We start from the raw sequence: 20,405 nt of genomic DNA on the forward strand, positions 1-20,405 counted from the left end.
CAAAATATCGATTTTGAACTTGAAATTTTGACGCCTATTTGGAAATGTTGACTTAAAAACTCAAAATTTCGATTTTGAACTGAAACTTTCGACGTCAATCTCAAAATTTCGACATGAAACTGAAAATTTCAACATTGTACTCAAAAATTTCGACTTCAATATGGATATTTTGGCATAGAAACTCAAAATTTCGGCCTCAAAATTTTCACTATAATATCAAAATTTCTACTCAAAAAGTCAAAATTCCAACTTTGACCAAAAATTTTTACTTTAATTTCAAAATTTCTACTCAAAAACTCGAAATTTTGACTATAGCCTCAAAATTTTCACTATAATCTCAAAATTTGTACTTAAAAACTCAAAATTCCAACTTTGACCCAAAATTTTGACTTTAATTTCAAAATTTTTACTCAAAAACTCAAAATTTTGACTAAAGTCTCGAAATTTTCACTTAAAAACTTGAAATTTTGACTTTGAACTCGAAATTTTTACTATAATCTCGGAATTTCTACTCAAAAATTCAAAATTTCGACTTTCAACTCAAAATTTCAACTTCACTATCGAAATTTCGGTAAAAAACTCAAAATTTCCACTTCGAATTCAAAATTTTGACTTCAATTTCGCAATTCCTACTCAAAAAATCAAAAAATTTTGACATTGAACCCAAAATTTCGAATATAATCTCGAAATTTTTATCAAAAAACTGAAAATTTCGATTCTGAAGTCGAAATTCTGACTTTGAACCCGAAATTTCAGGAATTTAATTTCGAAACGTCGTAATTTTGAGCTCAGAGCCGAAATGTAGAGTTTTGAAGTCGTAATTTCCAAGAAACAAATAATAAAAATATGTGGCCCTGCTGCTTTGTATTCACTGCTTTTTCTGATTGAAAATTTGGTCTATTCAACTGAAAATTTCACAGTTAATAATTCCTCCGATGGTTATTTTCAGTAAATAATCTCGCGATCCTCCGATGCTGTAATCACGTGATCTAGGCCAAATTCTTCATGAGAGACAGTCGCGGTCCCAAGACTCCAGCTCCCAAACCCGTTTGCCACGTGCTTCCCGGCCTGACCCGGTGGTCATAGTGTCGCGATGTATAGCTACGGTGGAGGCAACTAAATTTGAGTTAGGTTTGTACATCATACGTCATGTCGCCGTAGCCCACAGTCGTCATGGTGACCACTGCCCACCAGAACGCGTCTGGGATAGACTTGAAGAAGGAGTTCTCGGACCCCGCCTCGGCGAAGTAGACGGCACTAGAGAAGAGCACGACACCTGCAAGGAGGAGGACGGGTGAGTAGAGCGACTCAAAGTGACACTGTACCTCATATCGCCGTAGCCGACGGTTGTCATCGTCACCACGGCCCACCAAAACGCGTCCGGGATGGACTTGAAGAAGGACTGCTCGGCGCCGGCCTCCGCGAAGTACACTATGCTGGAGAAGAGCACCACACCTGGAACAGAGAGAGGGCACAGGGCCAAGCGGGCCGGAGAGTGGAGGTCAGTAACGATCTCTTTTGGGCTTTGGCGACGTGGTGGAGAAAGATAAAACATGCATGCGTTAGTTTGTACAGTGTGCTTCGCTTTTGGACAATTGTTAGTTTGATACAATCGATTTCCTAAAATGACACTTTTGATAAATGAGTTTCATTTCAGCTGTTAATGCCATAACAGTCATTATATTTTTGAGAATCTCACAATTTTGACACGTTGACATTGTTATTTTGGAGAAGCCTATCACAGTAAAAAATATTTCTTTAGAAGAAGATCATAGGTTGCTTTGAAATTTTTATCTCCCTTGGAAAAACTATTACTTTATGCCAACATCGCCATGTTCCACTTGTTTGAAGTAATAAGGCGCTGATTTAGCCCAAACTAGATTGAAATTATTAGGTCCAGTGGACTCTCAGTGGGCACAACAGCCAACAATATAGGAAAAAAAGTACACTAATGACTTGTCGTTGTAGTTTTTTCATTTTTTAGGTTAATCAACTGGAAATACAACTTTTTCTTCGTTTGTGTTTTCTTCATATGTAACTTGGTGTTCGACAGAAAAAATTGAAGCCAAATTGAAGGCTGACATGCCCTTCATTTATGGATTAGCAATGGAAATTTGAAAGAAGCACGGAGAATTTACCAGGACAGATAACTCAACAGAGTAATTCCATGTGCTAAAACATTTAAAACGCTAAATACAAGATTATGTGAAACTGGAAGTTTTAATGAAAATGCTGGTGGTGGAAGACCAGAAACTGTACAACGCTTGAAGTAGAAGAAGCCTATGCTTGATGCGATAAAAGATTTTGCAAATAGTACAAGGAAGATTACACTGCAGCTCAAAGTCAGCCCAAAAACCGTGCGGACCGTTTAAAAAACCTTCTATACCTATATAACATACAGCGGGTTCAAGCTCTACTGACTCGGGATTTCACCCAAGATTATTGTTTTGCAGGTGTTTCATCATTCATACGATGAATATATATATACTTGGCTAAGTTATCAAAAATGTCAGCTTGTGAAATCATTATCTAATTGGAGTAAATTATAGAGCTGCTGGATATATTATTGGAAATTGAAAGATGAATATGATGATGCTTAATACTAATATCCAAATCTCACTCAATGAGTAATTTCAAAGGTATAGGTAAGGAATGGTAATCCAAAATCATATTAATTCATAAAATGGAATAGAATAACATATTTAACAAATCATGATTCAACTGAACCATGTTTTAATTGGCAATTATTTGCTATGCATGTAATGTTCGAAAAATAAAGTGAATATAAAATTTCGCAAGCTAAATACAATCGATGAGCGATTTTTCAATTTTTTTTTTATGTTGGTTCACTCGTGTTGAACATATGATCTCAGAAAAAAAAGGATAAATACAGTTGATTGTATGATTTCCATTTTATAGTGAAAATCCACTTCATAATGGAAATCATGCAATGAAAGGTATTAATTAGTTTTTTAATATGGATTTTCAACAAATATCGACCAGTTATGGTATTCAAGTTACTTCTAAAGTGTTCCATTTTGAATAATTTATAGTGGAAATCATACAATGAACTGTATTAATTGTTTTTTTTCACTGTAGTGTGCGCTGGCCAGGTCCTATCCCCGAAGCGAGGAGGGGCGCACCAGCATTATCAACCAATGACCACTTCCCACACCGTGAGGTAAGTGATCATTTGGTCCGAGAATCATATGCCCCGAGCAAGAGTAGTGAGCCAAGAATGACAGCCTTCTGCATCTGTGCGGCTAAGATTTCTGCCTTAGTGCGGCAAGCCGGTATGATTTTATGATTCGAGAGTAGAGAAGACATCATTCCACCAAGGACTCCAATGATCAGAACAACCATCTTGACAGAGTGATCTGGATAGAGTCTGCGGAATTCGAAGAGAAAATCTCGATAATTTATCCATTTTCCCCCCTCTTTTCTGACGATATTCGTCTCGCCAGGAGCTGAAAACTCCACGACAAATATCGTTTTGCTCTGGTGATCGAGAGGGACTACATCAAGCTTATTAGCTTGCATGAGCCTGAGGGTGGGAAACGAATAGTTCCAATAAATTCGGCACTTCTCGTTTCCCACAACGGATTCAATATCCCCCGGAGCGTAGGGCAACACCGGTGTCTCGTCAATACCGTTAGAGTGCCGTAGATGGTAATCTAGCACTCTTAAGGCCGCGTTATGTCGATGGATATGCTGATAGCAAGTGCATTAGAGTCTCGGGCGTCTCGCGGCAGGCCCTGCATCTTGTGTCAGGAACCTCTATACCCATCACGCGACTACGGTAGACTAAGGTGTTGAAGACACCATGCTGGCAAGCCATGATGAACCCCTCAGTTTCCGACTTCAGTCCACTCGACCTGAGAAAAGCAAACGTCAGGCGCTTTGATAAGCCAAGGTCTCCAATGTTATTGAAGAAGATCCCATGCAGTGGCTTATCCTTGTGTCTCTGCAGAAGTAAGGTGATCTCTGCGGTTTTTGCTGAACGGGTTCCAACTCGGTGACAGAGTTGTGGTCACCTCGTTCAGAGTCGAAAACTATACCGAGTTCATCAGCTGCTCGGGCAGCTGCCCTAAGGAGATATGCCCCAAGTCCTGCTCTCTCATGGTCACAGACCATGCAGAGAAGGGGATCCGAACTCCTAACGACTTTACAGGCTGTATCCAGTACCATTCTATCATGTAGACACTCCAAACTCAAAAGTCCACGGCCTCCCTGTTGTCGGGGGAAGTACAACCGTGGAACGGACGATTTGGAATGCAAACTCCTATAGAGATGCATCATTTTTCGGGGTTTCACGTCGAGTTGATACAGCTCCTCTCGAGTCCACTTCACTATTCCAAACAAGTAGAGTAAGATTGGAACGGCAAGCATATTTGTTGCAGCAACTTTGTTCTTTCCCGACAGTTCCGATGACCAGATCTGTCGAAATTTGTGCTGATACTTGCCGCGGAGAGAGTTTTTCACTGCAGTTACCTCTTGTGAGTGGCGTTGTTCCACCCCGAGGTAAGTATACGTCTCTCCGGCATCCATATGGTGTAAGATGCTTCCATCTACGAGCTGCACATCCTCTCCGTAGTCCCCGCATCGTCCTCTTTTGAGATGGACCATTGCACATTTGTCTATCCCGAATTTCATCCCGATAGCATGCGTGTACTCTTCCACCACCCTCAAGGACTGATGGAGATTCTTCTCTCCAGAGGCATGAAGTTTAAGATCATCGATATAAAACAAATGGGTGACCTTGTGCCTCCGGTTTTCGGGGGTGCCACAGTTATACCCTCGAGTGTTTCTGAGCGCAATGGATAATGGCAATAGTGAGATGCAGAAAAGAAGGGGACTGAGGGAATCACCCTGTAATACATCCCTTCTAAAAGTGACCCACCCTGTTTGGACTCTTGCTTGACCAGATGTTATGGTGAAGCAAGTTCGCCAATGTGGTATCAGTTGTTCAATGCATCTCACTATATTATCGGGTACCGCAAGGCATTTGAGCAAATGCAAGATGAGCTCATGCGAAATTGTATCAAATGCCTTACGGTAATCGATCCAGGCCATAGAGAGGTTACGCTTATATTGTATCGAGTCCTGCGTTACACATCAATCGATGAGCAGGTTCTCTTTACATCCAGCGACTCCTCTCTTCGACCCTCTCTGCTCATATATCCGTTCGAACACTCGGTCAACTGCGGTGAGTATTCGTGTGTATAAGATGCTTGTAAACAACTTATAACACGAATTCAAGCATGTTATCGGTCTGTAATTCTTAGGAATCGACAAATCTCCACTTTTGGGGATGAGAACGGTCCGCCCCTCGACAAACCAATCCGGAATCGGCTGCTCTCCGTCCAACCATGAGTTGAAAACTCTGGCCGGATGGCGGTGGGTACTTGGTAGTTTTTTCCACCAATAAGTGTTCAGCCCATCTGGGCCTGGAGCAGCAAAGTTCTTGGAACCAACAACAGCCTTATATTATTATTATTATTAGTATTATTATATAGATTTTCATCAAGTATCGACCAGTTCTATTCAATATGATCACAGTTTTAGCTGTTCAGCATGTTAAACTTGTTGGTGAGAGGCATCAAACTTTGTGTATAAAATGTATCGTATCTGAGGGAGACTACCTTGAAGAGAACAAAATAGAAATTAATGAATATGTACATTTTTTTTTAGAAAATTCACCTCATTTTTTAAGACAGTGGCAGCGTATGTTGTCGCCATAAAATGTCCCTCAATAAGATACTCGTATAATCGAATTCCAAGCGTAATGTAAGTAATTTGTGAACCAAGCAACTGTTGAATATGTCGAGTAATTCTATACTCATAGCGCCACAATTACGGTACTTACGTTCGACACCAAATCTGGAAAAAAGTCGGCGAACACTAATCTTATTGCGTGCAAAGCACATGTGATCAGTGTCACTTTTAGAAGCTGGTTTTTGATTTTCTACTTTGAAATATTCATGTGAAAAGATAACGATGTGAAATTTATAATATCGTCGACTGAAAATGGAAGTCTTTGACGGATCATTTCGAGATCTAGTAATGAGATTGTGTAATACTACCGAATTGATTTTGATAAAATCATCCACTTTCAAAGAACAGATGAAATTGCATTTCATATTGTGACTTTTATGAATTTCATGTTTCCAAAAGTCTCTTATCCGAAAATTTTATGAAAATAATGGATTTCTCAGATGAAGATGTAAGCGAATTCTTATTATTAAAATTCAAATTTCATTCAGAGTACTTCAGAATGCTAAAGAATGGATCTTCATAGTTCAAGAACCTATGAGCAATCAGTGGTTCAGATCTTCGTCCAAAAAATATACTTCAACAATAAAAGAATTCATAACTTGATGAATCTTCATGAATCCTAGTAAATAATCAATTCCAGATGCTGAAAAGTTAAGAAAATCACATAAAAGTAATTGAGTAACTGTTTTTTTCTTTTTTGATTCACGTTAAAATCAATGCCGAAGCCTAAGACACACTTATATTTCAATGAACCGGTAAATATACGAGGGTAATACCAGAAGTACCCGGCCTGACCTAGAGATGGCGGTAGTTCTTTGGAAAACATAACTCTATTAGAAAGTAGACAATCTATAAAGGATACTTTTCAAGTTTGAAGAAGCTGCGTTGTTGAGTATTCGTTTGGCAGTCATCAATAGCGACCTTTTTCGGTAGATTTGTGGAAATGGAGAAAATTGGTCATTGTTATACGGTACAATACTTTCATTTGGAAGGCCTCAGCCCAACCAATATAAAAGCTGGGCTACATTCTACTATGGGCGAGTCTGCTCAAGTAAAAAAGTGGGTAGCAGAGTTTAAACGAGGCCATACCAGCTGCCACGACGAGCAATGCCATGAATAGTACCTCGCTGACAGTAGTTAAAACTACGGAAAATTGAGGTTCAACATTCGATAATGATCTCAGCTTCAGAAGTCATGTTAACAATATTGTCTAATAACATGTTAACAATTATCTAATAACATTAGATAGTAACAGATTAAGTATTTTGCAGACTTTTCAACCTGTCTTACGAGAAAGAGGTTTTTTCTTCTTGTTGGAAGATTGCTCGCGTTCAGCCTATTCCCGAAAAGGGATAGAAAACTCTTCCAAATAACTATTGACCAGTCCCCAAAAGGTAAGACCTCGTTAGTCCTTACAGACAGATTTGGAAGGCTTCAACATCTTGAGCGATCATCGATATGGCTTTCGGAAACAAATATCAACAGGCAACCTTCTATCGTATGTCACCCATATTTGAAATAACGCAATCGAGACACTTAGAGAATCAAGAACTGTTGCACTTGATATTTCTAAGGTCTTTGACCGTGTGTGGCTTGAGGGTTTGCTGGCCAAATTTCGATGCTATGGTTTGTCGGATCATTTTTATGTATTCCTCTTCAGCTCTCTGAATGCACGTTTCTTAGAAGTGGCCGTCGACAGAAATATCTTGGATCCCCAGGGATCCATATTGTCTCCAACCCTATTTTTATTGTATATCAATGACTTATTGGAAAAAAAACAAGAATCCAATAAATTGCTTTGCTGACGACAGCGCACTTGTCTCGCTTGTCGCATTTGTCACTTCTAGGACATCAGCCGCGGATGCACATCGTCACCAGCAACAGAAGGTTACATATGTTAATGAGGATCTAGAAGGATCCAGGTTCAGTTAATTGCCACAAAAACACAGGAATCGGTTCTCGTCAAAAAGATAAATGTTTCCGAACCAGATCTAATAATGTCAGGTCAGACAATTCCGCTTTCTGCTTCGATAAGTTTGTTGGGGGTTAAAGTGGACACCAATATGTCTTGCTACAATCATGTCTCATGTATGGAGCTCTGCCCAAAACATACTCTGAAACTACTGGATTGCATACAGAAAAGAGCCATCCGCCTGATTGAAAACACGAGCATCACTTGCAATCTTGATAGTCTGGAACGTCGAAGAACGGTTGGAGATTTGTCTCTCTTTTAGATACTTCCACAGGAAGTGTTCAGGTGACTTGGCACATTTGATTCCACCAGGAACGGTAAATATCAGAAATACGCGACGTACTGTGGCTGCTCATCGTTTTGGAATTCACTTCAGTATACCCCAAATTCACTGTTCAAGAACTCTTCCATTTGGAGAACTCCTTTTATGTGAAATAAACTTTCTAGGAACGTTTTTCTAAATGGATTTCATCCCCAGCGATTAAAATCCAATGTAAGTCACTACGTTTGCACAGGCACCGCTTTAAGAGTGCTTGTGTTTTATTTTCAAAAAAATATTGAACACAATTCCATGAAAAACTCTTTGTGATTTTTTCGTTCTTTCGCAATTCACGTATTCTGACTTTATATATGGGTCTTGCCTTGATAATGCCTAAATTTTTTTCTTCAAAAGGTACGAAATTTTTGTTTTCGTTTTATATACAGTCTTCGACGCTTTGAGAATGTTTCTGAGAATCGTTCTGAGCTGAATTGGCTCACTATGGAAGACACTAGAAAACTTAATGTGTATGTTTATTTACAATTCGTAACTAAACGTATTATAACTTTGTTGGAAATGAAAATAAGTTGCTTTCAAGATCTGAAACGCATCGTGTTCATACCAGGTACAAAGATAATTTCACCACAGTGTCCCACAGGACAGCTTTGTTTCGAAGGGGTTTCACTTATAACGCTGTTAAACTATTCAATTCTTTTTTTTCTGATTGATTTGGCCGTTACTTGATGAAGATCCATAGTAATTTCTTAACTACACCTCACGATATAATCTTCACAAGCTATTATTTTCTTCTAGAAGATGAACTGAATATGTTGAATTTGTTTTCTTATTTACATAGCTCGAATGATGTTCCTGGATTCGATTCCTGAAAGCTCTGCCAGTTTATCACAAACCATCCTATACGGAGATTACAATACATTACGATTGTAACCATCCTTATCAACATAAAGAAGCAGCTTATAATAGCACAATTCGCAGATTAGTCAATGTTCTTCTTTCAATAGATAATTTCAATAAAGAACTTAATATCATCAAGCAAATTGCGGTTGACAATGGGTATAAAGCCGAATTAATGAACAAAATACTTTAAGAAAGTCTACGAAAAAGCGATTGGAGACGTTTTCCCTATTGATAACGTAGATAATCAAAATTATAGAGCTTCAACGTATTTTGGATTAACAACGGAAAAAGTGGCTTCATTTTTGAGAAAACGAGATATTGAAATTGAATATAGAACAAGTAATATTGAAACAACGATAAAAATAAAATAAAAACAACAATAAAAATTAATTGGCGCTCCGGGGCGAGTTCATTGATTCCAGTGGCGCATTTGCTTTTTCAGCTGCAGGAAAACCCGGAAAAACCTGCAGCACCACATCATCTGAAGATCTTGATTCAACAATATCCTCTCTCTCATAAAACAAAATGTAGGGTGTCTCCAGAGGCTCCAATAAATTCAATGCATCGCCAGAACACTTCGTGACACGACTATCGTCAAACTTAAACCAGTCCGTGTCTTCTTTGACCAAGTAATACGTTAAGGAAGTTAGTTAAAAATAATAAAGACAAAACATCCACATTAGAGTAATCAGGTGTATATTAATTGAAGTGTGGAACGTGTCCATAGATAAATATTGGTCAAACTGGCAGAACATTTAGGAATCGAATCCAGGACCATCATATGAGTTATGTAAGTTCCACATTTTCAAATCATCTTCTGGAATTGAATCATATTTAACGAAGAGTTCCAAATTTTGCACATAGAAAATAAAGGTTTGAAACTGGATTTGAATAGATCACTATAATTGAACGTGTTTTTTAAAAAAATGAGAAAAATTATCATTGATAAAGATGTGAGATAATATGCTTCAGGTGATTATAATTGAAGTTGTCCTTTAGGTAGAGGTTTAGGTATTTTTTTGGAGTTAGTCTCAGTTATGGTTACCTGAAGTTCATAAATATCAGTGTAAGAGACAACTTGAAGTGTTCAAATTACTTGATAAAGTTATTATGTTAGCGAAACATGTTGTGATATATATTTTACAAATACAGTTTGTGGATATCAAATCGTGAGGTGTGGTTTAGAAAGTCTATTCATTTCTAACCCAGCTCATGTCAAGAAAATGAGCTCAAGGCATTGAGGCATTCAAGAAATATATGAGGGAAGATATTTGTCATTACTTTGCACCTATGGTCATGCTCTTGTGGTCAGTGACATTTCAATTTTGGACATTTCCTTTTCTTTTCATTCTATATGTGTTGAAGCGTTTTCTAGTTTCTTTTCACTACTGTTCGTTTCTATTGTGCTTTCATTAATGGCTGGTCATTAGAGGGTCAGATGAAAGAGTAGCCATTGGTTAAATCTCGCCTTCTATTGATCAAATAAGAGGGTTGAATCATCATGATATGATTTATATACCTGATTTTTCTTCAATAAAGACGATTATCATTATTATCTTCATTATCTCTCATTCCGAGGTGAAACCCTAATATTTCTGATGTATAAGGTTCATCATCGACTAGATAAAAAATATTCCTTAGGGGAAATTGTTATTGTTTCTACGAAACATTTAGGATGTCTCCAAAAATAGTTTGATGAATCAAAGAGATCTTTCATACTGACCATCGCGAAGTTTCAACGTATTACACGAAGCGAAGCACACTGTATGAGTATTATACTTGAATGTATGTATGTAAGGGAAATATACTAACCTATGAACAAAAAGAAAATGAGCAAGCCCAACTCGCGCATACTGGCTTTCAGAGTACGCCCGAGGATTTGTAGTCCTTTGCTGTGCCGACTCAGTTTGAAGATTCGGAAGACTCGCACAAGCCGGATAACGCGAAGAATGGCCAGCGACATGGCCTGGTTGGTGCTCTTGTCTTGCGGACTGACGGGAGCTCGCGGCAGATTTAGAGTATCTTCTTCCTCGGCCACAACCGTGGCCAGGGTTATAAAATACGGAATGATTGCGATGATATCGATAAAGTTCATGACGTCACGAAAAAAATGTAACTTGTTGGGGCATGCCAGGAAGCGCACGGATAACTCGAACGAAAACCAGATGATGCAGATGGTCTCGATGAGGAAGAAGGGGTCCGTGATGTCGGGCACCTCGTCCTCTTCTATCTTGGTGCCGTTGGTGGTGGTGTTGAACACTTTGTAGTGCTTGAACTCGGGCAGCGTCTCCAAGCAGAAGATGACGATGGACAGGAGGATGACGAAGACCGAGATGATGGCGACCACGCGCGCAGCTTGAGATGACTCCGGGTACTCAAAGAGCAGCCAGACGTTGCGCTGGAACTCGTGCGATGGAAGCGGCTTCTCCTCCTCCTTGATGAAGCCCTCGTCCTCGCGGAACTTGTTGATGGCCAGCTCGCCCAGCTCGTAGAACTTGATCTCTTCGGAGAAGACGTCGAGCGGCACGTTGACGGGCCTGCGCAGCCGCCCCCCGCTCTGGTAGTAGTACAGGATGGCGTCGAAGGAGGGGCGGTTTCTGTCGAAGAAGTACTCATTGCGCAGAGGGTCGAAGTAGCGGATGCGGCGCGCCGGGTCGCCCAGCAAGGTGTCGGGGAATTGGTTGAGCGTCCGCAGCTGGGTTTCGAACCGGAGACCACTGACCTGGAAAGATATATATTTATAGTCATACAATAAAAACATTAATGGTAGAGGAATCAACCCAAATGATGTTTTGATTCGGAGTTACTTCAATTTGACCTTAGATTAGGTCAGCAATTTTTTCGGACTGAGACTTTTTTACGTTATCAGTAAGCATCTTTCCAGTTTTTGGCTTTCTAGTACTCCATCTTGATACAAAAAAAGGATGAGGGAATCTCCCAAAGAAAGGAAGGAAGTAATCAATTTGAAAATAAGTATCTCTATACATGGATGTGTAGATCATGCAAGGAAGCAACTTCCAGACACAAACTGGAGAAACCCCCTCCTGAAACAGCTACTTTCATATAAACATTGAATTACACGAAAGAAAAAATTCTTTCGAAACAAATACTTCTATATGAACACTGAATTATACAGAAGATACTTTTCTCTACTCAGTTTGTATTTCAAACATTCGTTGTGGAATAAATATCAGATATTATTCATATGAGTTCTACTTTAAGTGAATGGTATCAAAATCAAAATCAAAAAATCTTTATTTCCGTAGACCTAGGGAAGGCATGGAAAAATTCACATAACTCAGTACATTTACAATGAGGTCACAATCATGAAACAACATAATTATATGACATATTATATAACATTAAACCATAAAAGGGATTCAAAAATTAAAATTTAAAATTCCAAATCAGACTGAAAAAATTCATCAAGCGAATAAAATACCTTTTCACATAATAGTTTCCTAACTTTCTGTTTGAAGAGCTTTACACTAGTTATTTTTTTAATGGATATTGGGAGCTTGTTGAACAGTTTTATTGACATGATATGAGGTCCATTAGTCACCTTGGCTAACTTATGACTAGGAATTAAAATGTTATAGTTTTTTCTCAAGGTGAAGCCCGAAAGAAGACATGTATCATCTCTGTTCTGAAACTTGGAGCAATTTGATTTAACGTAGATTACGCAATTAAAAATATACATGCAAGTAACAGTTAATATATTCAACTTTGCAAATAGTGGTTTACAGGAATCGAGTGGCTTTTCAAAACAAATTGTTCTAATAATCTTTTTCTGGAAAATTAATAAGTCACTGATTCTATTGCAGTTGCCAAAAAAAATAATACAGTAATTGAGGGCAGAGTAAACATATGCATAATAGTAACTTTTAAGAATTTCAATAGACACAAAATTACGCAGATTCCTTATAACGAAACAATGTGTCGCTAATTTCTTCAGTATGAAATCAACATGATGATTCCAATTGAGTTGGGAATCAATAAAAACTCCTAAAAATTTTTTATAGTTTACCTGTTCAATACTTTTAATCTCAGACCTAACCTACACTACAATTAGTTTCCTGAATTGTAAAGAGAATGGTGTTGGTTTTAAGATTATTTAGAATCAAGCCATTCTTAGAACAATAATTTTGCATGTTGGATACAGCATCATTTGCTCTTACTGACAATGTTTCACATTCTGAACCACTGACAGTAAAAGATGTGTCATCAGCAAATTGTATAGAGCACTGTGGATGATTAATTTTTGAAAGGTCATTAACGAATAAAATGAATAGTGTAGGCCCCAAAACACTACCTTGGGGCACACCTGTAACAACGTTTCGAGATTCAGAGAAAAATGACCCAGTCTGAAGCCAAACTTCAATAACCTGTGTACGACTTACATGGAACACTGTCATCTTCACTGGTATACATCGATGTTTTGCCGTAAGACACTTGCCCTAAGACTTTTCAGTACCAAATTGGATAACATTATAGAAAATACACACACTTCATTCATGAATTACGATTTTTAATGTCACGGAATAAGCTTGATCTGCTTATGTCATCGATGACATCGTAATGCCATTCATATAATATATAATGAATATACTTATTAGAATGAATCAATCGAAGAATTTCATATAAAAGTGTATACTTATAAATTCTAATTGCAAAGCGCTTTCGACTTTCGTCATCATCAGTGCTCACCTGAAAGTAAGTAATTTAATTGAAAAGAAAGTTTTTTGTGAAAATTAAGTTTTTTCAATTTTGAGGTTGTGAATTCAGGAAAATTGTTGATGTTTACTTACTCGTCAGGCAACAGGAAGTATCGAAAAACGAGAGGCATAGTACAATTGTAAGATGTGATTTGTATAAAACTAATTAGCCTAATAACCAACGAAATACAGGGTGTAACATAAGTACGATAAAATCTGACGTAAGTGACGTATTCCTCAGACAATTTGAAAAAAAGTCTATATGAACTTGTGTCCGAAAATGGTTCGTTTCGGAGATACGGGGTGTTGAAATTGAATTTTTTTGCTCGCTTTTTGAAAATAGCTCTTGCAAAAAATGAGTTATTTGCACGAAATTTTGTACCCAGGGTTTTTTTGACATGGGAAATCATGATTTCCTAATAATTTTCATGTAACATCTAGAGGGCGCAGCGTACTGTCATTATTTATTTCAAATCGCCCTAACTTCTTTATCAGTAAACTTTTGGTACTTTTCATGAAAAAACCTAATTTCCACAACTTTTCCTAGTAAAAAAGGTACACCTCCTCAAATAGAAAGTGCTACATTTCGCAGTTTGTAAAATAAAACAATTCGTAGAAGTACCATATTATTTATTACGAAAATGAATATATAAAAATTGAACGAAACAACTATTACAACAACTGTTCAAAGTGACGGACCGCAACAGTAATACAAGCTTCTGCTCTCCTCGTCAAAGAATTCCACACCCGTTGAAAAATGCCCGGAGTGTTTCTTATCGTTTCGCAGCAAGCTATGATGCGATCCCTCAACATTTTCTCGTTTTCAATGGAGCTAACATAAACTAGTGATTTTAGGTGTCCCCAAAAGTAAAAATCGACGCGATTGAGGTCCGGTGACCTCGGGGCCAAGTGCTCAGCGCCTCCTCTTCCTATCCATCGTTGGGGATGAGCTACGTCTAAAAAATTTCTTGCTATCACACTAAAATGAGCAGGAGCTCCATTGTGCATAAGCCAAGAGTGATTTCGGAAGCCAATGGGAATATCCTCCATGAGTTGGAGAAGCTTGTGTTCCAAAAAATGTTGGTAAGCATCTCCATTCAAATGTAAGGGGAGAAAATAAGGCCCAATTGAAAAATCCTCAATTATGCCTACCCCTACATTAAAAGAGAATCTGTTTTGGAAATGAGTTTGCGTTATCGCATGTGGTTTATCTTCCGCCCAGATGTGGTTGTTATGGAAGTTCATGATACTATTTCTTGAAAAATTAGCCTCATCTGTGAAGAGGATTTTTGATAAAATTTGCGGATGTTGTTCGACTTTTCTTTGAAGCCATTGAGCAAATTCGATACGTGGTTGGAAATCACGTAGCATAAGTGCTTGGATACGCTGAATATGATAAGGATATAATTGCTGTTCCTTTAAAGTTCTGTAAACTGTCATGTGACTCACATTTAAAGATTGACTAATTTTTCTTGTACTTGTCTCTGGATGTTCACTAATTTCTTCGAGAACCGCCTCCTCCATTTCTACAGTTCTGGTAGTCCGTGGCCGTCCTACTGCAGAATTTGTTTCAAAGCTTCCAGATTCAGAAAGTCGCCGAAAAGATTCGCAAATGTCGCTGCACAAGAAGTCACGCGTTGGAGATACCTTTCCTAATAGATGCGTTTGGCCTCGCTTGAATTTCCGTTAGCTAAGCCGTATGCAAAAACCATATCAGCCATTTCAGCATTCGTAAAGTCGGGTATGGTACCAAAAAATTACTTTATGAACTCTGAACTGTGAATTTGTTAAATAATATTTGAAAATGTGACAGCGAACTTCTATTTTTATAAATAAACTTTCATAGCTTACTCGATTCAAATAACTTACTTTGCAAGCGGAGAGTGACAAAAATTATTGAAATAAAATTAAGTAATATGCATCGATATAGAAAATTGTAAATATCTCGAAAACGATCATCTCCAGCGTTGTTGAGGAGGTGTACCTTTTTTTACTGGGAATAGGTGTGTGAATTGTGTTTTTTCATGAAAAGTACCAAAAGTTCACTGTGAAAAAAAGTTAGGGCAATTTGAAATGAATAATGACAGCGTACACAGCGCCCTCTTACATGAAAATTAATATGAAATTATGATTTCCCACGTCAAAAAATCCCCGGGTACCGAATTTCGTGCAAATTACTTATTTTCCGCAAAAATTTATTTTCAAAAAGCGAATAAAAAAATTAATTTCAACACCACGTATCTCTGAAACGAAGCATTTTTGGACACAAGTTCATATAGACTTTTTTCCTTAAAATTGTCTCACGAATTGTCACGGCCTACTAGCCTGAATTCTGTTTTCTTCGAATATAAAGACTCTTATTGTTCGTGTGTGGAGTTAGGCGACGCGACGATGTTCCGGTATCATGCAAAAGTGTGACAGCATCTTCCGGTTCACACATCCTGCATAAAGGTGTGTCCATTAGCCCCATAATATGGAGGTATTTCCTTAGTTGACAGTAGCTAGTCAGAAATCCTACTGTTAGTAGCTTTTTCATTCCCTTCCATCTCTTTAGGGATTGAGCATGGGTGTGATGTTTGGCTAGTTATGCAATTGTCGAAGTCATCAGGCCATAGGTGGATCCTTAAGTTCCCCAGCCGCTTTCTTGGATGAAGAGTCGGCAATGCGATTATCGTCACTCCAGTCGTGCCCTTTAACCCACCTCAGGATAATGTTTTTATCTACCGGCTTCGGCTAAATCTTGGTGGCACTCTAGTACTAGCCCGGAGGTAACACGTTGTCTGTTCAAGGATTAATGAGGTAATTGAAAGTCATATGATAATCAAAATCAGCAAACATCAATATAGTGCAGGTTAACGAGTTGCACAAATCATTCATGAATAATAAGAACAATGACGGGCTAAGACTAGATCCTTGCGGGACACCGCTAGTGGCTAAGTACATGTTTGAAAAAAAAACATGATAGTAAACATATTGATTGCTTCCGTTAATATTCTAAAAGTTGACAATACATTTTATTGAAATCCGTAAATTGAACCCCTGCTATAATTGTTCGCTGGTGGTGGTGGTGGTGGTGGTGCCAGGACTACTAGCTGGTGGTGCCGATAAAAATCTACAAGCTGTTCGGTGAATGAACTGAATTTTTTTCCACCATTTAAGATGATTTTCATCTATATTCACCCTTTTTTTACTAAAGTAAGTAAACAATTGGTTTTTGAGCACAGCTTCACGGCCACCATTTTACTGTGTTTCTCAATTTTCATCTTCGCTTGACAAATCCAATATCGTTCTTCAAGCTTGGCTTTCTGACCAAGCCAGACAACCCTGGTCCTAGTTATTTGGTATTTTTTTTCGGAGGAATCTATCACTATTTGAAACCTAATATCCGGGTTTTTGGCCGTGGTTTGCATGTTTTTATGTCTGACGTTTCTTCTACTACTACGGTAGATATTATCAAAGGCGGTAACTGTCGCAGTGCAACAAATCGGGAGTAATAACTTGAACGCCGCCACATCGCCTTTTATAATGTCTACCGCAGTAGTAGAGGAAAGGTCAGGTATAAAAACCTGAAAACTACGGCCAGAAAAACCGGAAAATAGCTTCCACACAGTTATATCCGGCTGTGAAAGTTTACATTTTTTGATCAATAGATATACTTATACCAAAGGATTATAATTATAATAATAATGAAAATTGTTACTCACATTTATCACAACCCTCTCACAAAAATCGTGGTCATGCGGGATGGGCTCGAAGTGGGCTACCCCAGTAAATTGGGTGTGGGGGGGTGTGCCCGTCCTCGTCTTGGCTGCTGAGTTTGGGCAGCGACCTGCGAATAAGAAGTATATCCCTATAGTTTTTGAAATCAACAAAAATAGTAATCCTTATGACCCAAAGTACAAATTTTCCACCCCTCGAAATACAAATCAATTATCAATCTTTTGATTGAAGAGACCAAAATACGGACTGATAGGCCGTGATCATATGAAGTACCGAACGTTTGTTTCATCTGCTACTGCGGCAAACATCATCACTGGGGTGTAAGAGGGCGGAGGTTATTTTTCAAAGTGTCAACAACGACTGACCGAGACATCGATGTATATATAACCTTCCTCCTCAAAGCCTCGGTAGATAACAACATTATCCTCAACGTGCTACCAACGTGCTAGTGCTACCAAGATTTAGCCAAAGCCTCGGTAGATAATAACATTACTTTGAGGTGGGTTAAAGGGCACGACAGGAGTAAAGGTAATCGCATTGCCGACTCTTTAGCCAAAGAAGCGGCTGGACTGAGAACTTTAGGACCCAGTGGCACCTTCGGACTGATGACTTCGACAATTGCGGAACTATCCAAACGTCACACCCATGCTCAATCCCTAAAGAGATGGGATGAGATTAAAGGATGCAATCTTGCAAGGATCACCAGGATCACCTTGGGCGACCCTGGGAAGCTGGCGCTGAAGAAATATCTGGCGATGACCAGGAAAAATATACGCTTAGTAGTAGGATTTCTGACTGGCCACTGTCAACTAAGGAAACACCTCCATAATATGGGCTAGTGGACACACCTCTATGCAGGATGTGTGAACAGAAAGATAAAACTGTCAGGCATGTCCTTTGCGAGTGTCCGGAGTTATCGTTAATAAGAGAGTGTGTGTTCGGCGAGTTTTGGCCTACACCTGCCGATATAAAAGAGATGTCTCCTCGAGACCTGCCCACCTTCCTGGAGAAGACACGATGGACAATGACCTAGGAGGACAACTCCTCGGGAGGATGTACAATGGGTCACATGTGTCCTAAGTGCTGTGGGCCTACACTCACTCTCCCTACTTTACAGATACAGAACCTTCCTCCTCGCAGTGAACGCACATACCACCGATGATGTCTGCCACAGAAGTATACGAAACGTTGGGTAGTTTGGGCCCATTCGACCTCGGCTTACCAGTCAGGATTCAATTATCTTCGATCATGACTCTGGCCGTGGAAGCCTATGTTCTAATTTACTTTTTGGTAGAATTTTTCTATATTTTCGGGTTATCATTCACTTTGGCCCTATATGACCGATTTCATTGATGTTTATATTTTTGATTCAATCACACAAAAATGAGACAAAAAGTCTCTCATGACAATCCCTGCTAACAAGCATTAATGGAGTCATAGGGATTTTGAGAATACATGTTGTGTGTGGAAGAAAATGAGGTGGATGTTAAGGTTTAGCTCAAATTAGGTTAGGTTCAGTTGGAATTCAAGTTAGATTCAGTTTGGGACCCCACTCTGAGCAACTGTTGTGAGGATATTTGAGATGTACGTGAGACAAGTTTAGGTTTGAGTAGAATTCATCTCAGGTTGAATTAGGTGTACTTTTCAGAACATGTTTCGTTCCCACAACTTTTCCCACGGACTCTTTTGATGAAATTTATATTTTTGAGTTTCCCAAACAGAAATAGGACAATCGCGGATTATGAACATTGGCGAGTTTCAAGGTTACATGCAGAAAATGTCAACTGTGAAATTAAATGGATGAGAGTTTGGGTTAAGTTACTGTAGATTAGGTTAAGTTAGGTTAGGTTACGTTAGGTTTGAGTTTGGTTCATCTTAGCGACAGCTTTCAAGCAGTGTAAGAGCAACGTTGAGTTGGGTTAGTTTGAATTCAACTAAGGTTAGGTTAGGTTTTTTTCTCAGTTTTTCGTCCTCACAACTTCATTTAGACGAGAAAATTTTTCCATATACCTTGCACTGGAATTTTTTTGTAACTTTTTCAGTCTGAAATCGGTCGTGGAGGTAAAAGTGAACATCAGGTATTATTTTCCCAAGGTATTTTTGGTGAGACATCTATTTGTAGTGACATAAAATTTGTTCATCCACAATGCATGTTTTCAATTTGTGATAGATTCAGAGAGTCGGAGGTTTTATAGCATTTTGATCAGAAGGAAATTAGGGAGAAAGGGTCCAAGTAGAGTAGCAGAAGATTCAGACGTATTTTCACAAAAATTTGTTATTTATAGACCATCAGCACACACTTTTCTACTAATATGATCAGCTTCGCTTTTCTAGCCACCTACAGAGAATCACGTCTTTTTGAAGTCCCAACCTTTCGATAGTGAGTCGGGAACATAACCAATGCGAAAACTTAGCAAACTTTTTCTCAAAGGTCCTTATGCTTGCTTATTGTAGACGTATACGCAAAATATTTCCCATGTATGACAATTTAAGAGAATGATAGAAACGATAAGCATCCATTGAGACGCTTTAAAAGTAGTTATTACGTCAATAGGCTTTATAATTCGGCTGTATTGGCTTGTTCTGGAGTGTGAATATTTATTAGGTACTTTGACGAGCTTCGAAATATGAAAAAACTGCGTGGTGCAAAAAATTCAGCGGGTTGTAATGATTGATTTTTCTGCTGGTATCTTTTTGGCAACACTGTTTTGACAGATCACGCGTGAATCTTGTCTTGTGTCATTGTCAAACTTGTTCAGTTTAGTCTATAATTTAACCATGAATCGACTTACGAATGAACAACGCTTGCAAATTATTGAAGTTTATTATCAAAATTCATGCTCGGTGAAGAAAATGCATCGTGCACTTCTTCCAATTTATGGGAAGTTTCGTCGCCCTACTGAGGGAGCTATTCGGAAGCTTGTGACTGAATTTCGAACTCAGTTTACATTTTTGGACATTAAACCACCAACACGCATAGGTAGAGTGAGGACCGAAAAAAATTTCGCGGATGTATCCGCCAGTGTTCGTCATAACCGTGAAATGT

The 20,405-nt window shown here is 38.6% G+C and overlaps 1 protein-coding gene across 1 annotated transcript in view; it reads right to left on the bottom strand.

Annotated features, from left to right (window-relative positions):
• The window catches only part of LOC111503307 (potassium voltage-gated channel protein Shaker), a 244,269-nt gene that overhangs the window by 30,293 nt on the left and 193,571 nt on the right, over positions 1-20,405 (bottom strand). The window contains 4 exon segments of the mRNA XM_074181543.1: positions 1,147-1,276; positions 10,737-11,646; positions 17,344-17,424; positions 17,426-17,468. Of these exon segments, the coding sequence (XP_074037644.1) occupies positions 1,147-1,276; positions 10,737-11,646; positions 17,344-17,424; positions 17,426-17,468 (1,164 nt within the window).

Source organism: Leptinotarsa decemlineata, unplaced genomic scaffold, assembly GCF_025532065.1.
Source record: "Leptinotarsa decemlineata unplaced genomic scaffold, Ldec_3_MD MMD2_P_RNA_scaffold_2, whole genome shotgun sequence".
Lineage (NCBI taxonomy): Eukaryota > Metazoa > Arthropoda > Insecta > Coleoptera > Chrysomelidae > Leptinotarsa > Leptinotarsa decemlineata.